We start from the raw sequence: 6,000 nt of genomic DNA on the forward strand, positions 1-6,000 counted from the left end.
TAACTTCTGCCCTCACTTTCTACCTCACCCTCTGTTTCTTATTAGCTGTTCCTCAAGGAGGAAGCAATTTAGGAAAAGAAATCTGATTTTTCAGAGTCTGGAAATCTTTGGGTGAAACCATGGCACTGAAAAGGCATTTGAATTTGTGAACATACCCTCTTTCTCTTCCTGGAATTAGGCCAAGAAAAATCCTAACATTCCCTTGTGTACTTTGTCACATTTAATACCAATGGTCAGTGGTCTTTGTTTCTTGTTCCTCTTTGACTTTGTCTACAAATTAGTAATAATTCCTTGATATTTCCCCACAAAACGAAGAGCACTGTATTAGAAGTACAGAACTCCTCCCATAAATGTTTTTCCTCCCGAATGTAAAATATTGCTATAGCCACAGCCTAAATAACCTGGATCAGTTTAGTATTATGGGACAAATATATTTCTCCATATTGGTTGTGTCATCCCCTTTCCTTTGGCCTTGGTAGTATGCTTCTTAGCTTTCTCATATTGCTCTTGAAACTTTCTACCTTCAGTTTATGGGGATGAGAGAGGGAGCAATAAAGCAATTTAGGAAAAGGAAGCAAGAGGCCTCATTTTGGTCTTTAGCCTGTCATGTAGCCTAGCTCAACTTCTATTTAGGTATATATGGTACTTACAGAGAAATTTATATGTATACTTTATACCTCATTTAACTGCTAATAATTTTGTATATTTCCTTTAGAGGGAAGCGTAAATAAGTGATGGGCTTCAAGTAATTAAATCCTTAAAAAATTAGTCATGCCCCTTACCTTTAAGGGGTTTGAAAACTGACATGCACAAAATTAAAACCCTCCTAAATGATAGTCTATTAATAATAAGAGAGAGGGGATAAAATAGAATTGAACTGTCTGCCCCACACAAAGTGAAAAACAACCCAAATACCCTGTTCAACTTAAGCTATACTCTTTATAATCTATAGACTAACTGAAACAAGAAAATAAAACAATATTTTATGGCATATAAAACTGAACCCTAAATAGGGTTAATAAAGTCTCATTCTAGTTCTCCCTCATTCTATTGTACTTCTGGACTAGAACTTGTTCTACAAATATCTGTCACTTTTCACCTTTGCCTTCAAGGTAAAGAGCCAGGGGAATCATTCAAAGGCAGACCAGTCAGCTGAGGCAAGTTCAGAACTATACCTCAGGGCTTTTGCCCTCCTGTGCTAAAATCCAAAAAAGCTACAATGTGCTTTGAAGGGCACAGTACCCACTGACCCAATTTTATGAATAGCTCCTTGTTAATTTATTGTTATATTCATCTTGGCTTACATAACATGCTTTTAATAATTTTGGAGTGATCTTAGCATATGACCCTGTTTCTTCCCTTTCTGAGTGTTAGGTTAGCTTGGAAAAAAGGGATGGGAGTGTATTTTCTTTAACTAGTACAAAACATCTGGATTCCCAGATTATTATAGAGATTTAGAAAAGCAATAGGCAAGAAATGAGGTTGCAGTGCTGAAAATCTGGTGGAGTTCAAAAGCAATTCATTGTTCTGCTTTTCTTTCAGAATAATACACATCACTATATGAATTAGAAAACAAATGATCCATAAATGAGAAGGTAAGTTGACACTTTTAGCACCCTGTTCTCATTGTCCCAAATGCTTATGATTTTTCAAGAGAACCCCAAAATTGAAGAAGTGATACAAAACAAACAAACAATATTTCCCCAGAGGTTTTTGTATCTATCCTATCCAGGTCAATTTATGCCATCTCGGACAGTTATGAATAACTTCTACTTTCCACACAGAACAAAACACTAATACAAAACTTGAAAGCAAAATGGCAAAATAAAGTTCTGTCCAAATTGTGGGCTCTTTAAACCAAGCCATTCCACTCCAGAAATTCCCCACTGTTCATTACACTAGCCATCACTCACGATCTTGCTTTTAGAAAAATGCCTAGTTAACATCATCCAACAACCCTAACTCTTGGACAACACCATGTCCTTCCCCTCCTTGGAAAGGATATGCTGAGTCTCTGGCTACAGCTGACCTTGGACCAAAAATCATCTACCCCTGGAGCCAGCGAGACATTTTGCCGGGAAGAAAGATTGTGGGAGAAAAAGACAGATTGTGAGGTCAGAAAATTCCATTTGAGACTAGCAAGATTATCTGGAACCAGCCTCCCTGGAGATGGTAGAGTAGGTAGAGTAGTATTCCTTAACTCTCAGGGTAATTAGGAGATCAAATGAGATAGCAGCATGAAACTGTTTTGTAAAGTGTTAAGTGCTGTATAAATGCAGCAAAGAGCTGTTTTCCAACTTCCTTGCTCCAGTGTTGATTGAATGTCCTTCACTATGTGGAACAATTTCCTCCCTTGAGTTATTTAGGATGGGCATGGGAAGAGCTCCTGGGCATTGCTTTAAGGCGTTCCTCTAAGAACCACTGCCTGTGGTAAAGCCAGAACCTACAGAAACTCATCCCTCCCTTCCCAGCTAGCATTCTGAGGGGGAAGGGGAGGGACTGACTTCCTCTTCTCAAGTTTTGCTAATTGAATTTTCTGAAGAAAAGACTCAATTCTTCCCTTAAAAAAATGCATTATGCCTTTTTTCCCCAGCCATCTGAAGCCATGACCACAGCAAATGCATACCAGTCTTTCAAGTTAAAGACCCTCCGAACAAAGCTAGAGTTGTAGGCCCCTCCAGTCTTCCCCACTCCCTGTTTTCTACGGCCGTCTCTAAAGAAATCAGACCCTAAAATGTGTGAGAGAGAAATACTTTGGATCTACCCCTAGAGACAGCGTCGGACGTTCACAATGACCACGCTTTTCCCCGCTTCCTCGCTTAGCCCGGCCTCACTTGCTCCAGTGGGGCGGACTCAAATGCACACGCACGCACACGCCGGCAAGCCGGTCAACCGCAGACAAATCTGACTCTTCGCCAACTATTAGCCACGGAGAGCAGCAGAGGGACCAAAGTCCTCCACCGCCTGCTCCAAAAAGACACTGCAACCTCCAGCAGCGCCGCAGTAGCTGCCTCTGTGCTGCAGCCTCGGGTCGGAGTTTCAGGTCTAATTCCTTAAGGAGTATCGCTCCTCTGCCCTTCGTCCTACTCCCCTTGGCTTCGCCCACTTTGCCTCTTTCTCCTCGGGAGGCCAGGACGACCCGGGTCACTTTGCCAATTCTGCGGAGGGGGAAGGAGCAGTGAAGGAGATTCCCACGCAAGTAGCCCGAAGCCCACTACTCCCCGCCACACCTCTCCACTCTCTCGCCCGTGTAGGTGCCGGTGCTGCTGGCGAAAGTCCCAGTTCTTAAGGCGCCTGAGCTCGGATGGGTGCGGAGGAGCTAGGTGGGAAGAGGAGCGGCGGGACTGGGGCGAGGAAAGGCTGGAGATTGTTAGAGGACAGATGGGACGGGACTTGCGAGAGGAGCGAAGGCGACGCGCCGAGGCACTCCCCTGGCCCCTGAGCGCAGACAGTTAACTCCAACAGGCGCAGATGGGCCGCAAGGTAAAGAGGCCTTTTCTCCCTCTCCTCTCCGTCCTCTACCCCGCTTCCCTACTAGATACCTGGTGAAAAAGCAAGGTGCGGTGTACCTGGAGCGAACACCATGATTTCCTCCAGCCGCTACGCCCCTAGGTTAAGAGAGAAAGACAGGCAGACGGAGGATGGGAAGAAGGCCGGACTTGGCGGGGTCCGGTGCAGGAGAGCGCCCTGGGCGGACGGCGGGCGGGACGGTCAGCACCACGGACAGCTCCCGCCGTTAGCTCCTGGGGCCGAAGCTCCAACCGCCGCGGCGCGCTCTCCCTCCACAATGCACCGCTGCGCCCGCGGCCACCGCGGCGGCGGGAGGAGGAGAGTGAATCCCCGCTCAGTCCATCCCTCATTCCTGTGCCAGCTCGGCGGCGCACACCGCTGCTCAGAGAGCAAAGCACTTCCACCGCTTTCACGCGACGAGGAAGGACGGAAGAGGAAGAGAGGGAAAGGTAAACTTCCCGGCAGGGGGACAGCTAATTGCTTTTAATTACCTGCTGTGGCTCGCCCCCGTGGATATTGGACTGACATTTAAGACAGGTTTGTCAAAAGAAAAAAAAGAAAAAAAAAAACACTTCTAAGAGCTTTCTTTACTCTTGAGGATGACGCTGAGTTCTCTGAGTTGGGCTTGAACAGAGGGGCGGGTCTGTCAAGTTAATAGGTCCTAGAGGTCCGTGAGTCCTCTCTTGCGAGTCCCAGTCCTCTGCTAACGTCAGAAGAGAGCAGGAGGGAAGGACAGAGTGACTATGGAGCGCTCGAGGAGGGCGCCACTGTCAGGTTCCGCTCCCAGGTGGCAAATCCGGCTCTGAAAATTCCTAAGCTTGAAGGTCCTCAAGGTCATCACTTTAGAAAAAGCAAGGCCTGCCAGGGCACTGGAAAGAGAACTTATACACCCTTTACAAGGATGAGCCAACAGAGCCCCCCGCAAGTGTGAGAACAGCCCTGAGATCAATCAAGAAACATCAGTTCTTCTCCTATCCTCACCCAGCTGAAAATTGTGTCTGCATCCCCCCCTCCATACACCCAGTTCTACCTTAAAGGTACTGGGACTGCCTTATGCTTACTTCATGCTCCTAATCATTGCTCATTTTAGGTACCTATTCCCCAATAATGTTTGTGCAGTGTGAACAGCCCACACTAGATATCACCCAGCTTGAAACAGGTCCATGTGGGTTACAAACCCAAAGCTAAAGCCACCCAGAATCCTCCAGCCTCTCCCCCATTTTTCCAGCTAAATAAGGTTTTCCAAGAACAAAGGTAATCAAGGTCATCCCCAGTGTTTTATGTGGTTTCTTCACTTGCAACTATCCCTGGAAAATGTAACTATTCTGAAAATTAAGTATCTCTTAATAATTGGTTGATGGCTATAAGTTCTAGAGTCTTTTGGCAAATGTAAAGCATCCAAATAACCTTATTGGCACTGGTTTTGTTCAAAGCCATCTGATAGATTAAAAATGCAAATAGTTTTACAGCTTTTGAACTACAGTTTGCATGGAGGCATATGGGCAGCCTCATCATAATACAATCAGTATTGCTCTTAGCACCTGGCTCAACACAGGCTTGAACATATGGGTCCTACCCCAGCAGCAACAAGATGCAAGTCAGCTGATGGGCAGGATGAAGTGTGTGCACGACAGGATGGAGTTCTCCCATTTTGCCAAGTTTCTCCAGTGATACTTCACTCTGTCTTCTTCATCCCATGGTAAGTGTAAAACAGTATTTAAATAATTTTTGGATGAAAGGTGTTTTTCTTTTAACACATTCAAAAGTGCTCTCTTTTAGCCCTTATGTTTAAATGGGCTTTCATCTCCCAATACATAAACAGTTACCCATGATCAAGTTCAAGGAAAAGCAATATAGTATAGGAAAAACAACAACAAAAGACTTGAGAATCAGTCAGACTGAGACCCAGGTACCACATCTTCACCATTTACTAGATGCGTGACGTTAAATAAGTTACTTAACCTGTCCTATCTCATCTGCAATATAAGGATTAAGGTATCTTGAAGATTTGTTGTAAGGATTAGCTGTAAGATGGGTTAATGGATTAATTAAGAGAGAGCACAATCTCAATTAAACTCATTCCAGGAAATCACTGGCACCCTGGGAGTACAGTACACCCCATGGGAAAGCAAACAAAATATGTTAGATCAGTGTTTCTCAAACATTAATGTGCATAAGAATCCTATGGAGATCTTTTTAAAATAAAAGATTATGATTCAGCAGTGATATGGTTTGGCTGTGTCCTCATGAAATCTCAACTTGAATTGTATCTCCCAGAATTCCCATGTGATGTGGGAGGAATCCAGGACGAAGTAATTCAATCATGGGGGCTGATCTTTCCTGTGCTAATCTCATGATAGTAAATAAGTCTCATGAGATACGATGGTTTATCAGTATCAGGGGTTTCCGCATTTGCTTCTCTCTCATTTTCCCTTGCCGCTGCCATGTAAGAAGAACCTTTCGCCTCCAGCCGTGATTCTGAGTCCTCCT

General features: G+C 44.7%; 1 protein-coding gene across 3 annotated transcripts in view; it reads right to left on the reverse strand.

The window, feature by feature from the left end:
• Window positions 1-4,289, reverse strand: part of AKAIN1 (A-kinase anchor inhibitor 1) — a 55,083-nt gene extending 50,794 nt beyond the window's left edge. Inside the window, exon 1 of one of the 3 annotated variants that reach the window (XM_050767512.1) lies at window positions 4,002-4,289. In XM_050767512.1, coding sequence (XP_050623469.1) covers window positions 4,002-4,038 — 37 coding nt within the window. In that variant the 5' untranslated portion in view covers window positions 4,039-4,289. Of the gene's footprint in view, window positions 1-3,542; window positions 3,665-4,001 lie in introns of those variants that run through there. The other 2 variants (XM_050767513.1, XM_050767511.1) reach the window with 2 other exon arrangements.
• Window positions 4,290-6,000: the final 1,711 nt, after the last annotated feature.

The sequence above is a fragment of the Macaca thibetana genome, chromosome 18, assembly GCF_024542745.1.
Source record: "Macaca thibetana thibetana isolate TM-01 chromosome 18, ASM2454274v1, whole genome shotgun sequence".
Taxonomy (NCBI): domain Eukaryota; kingdom Metazoa; phylum Chordata; class Mammalia; order Primates; family Cercopithecidae; genus Macaca; species Macaca thibetana.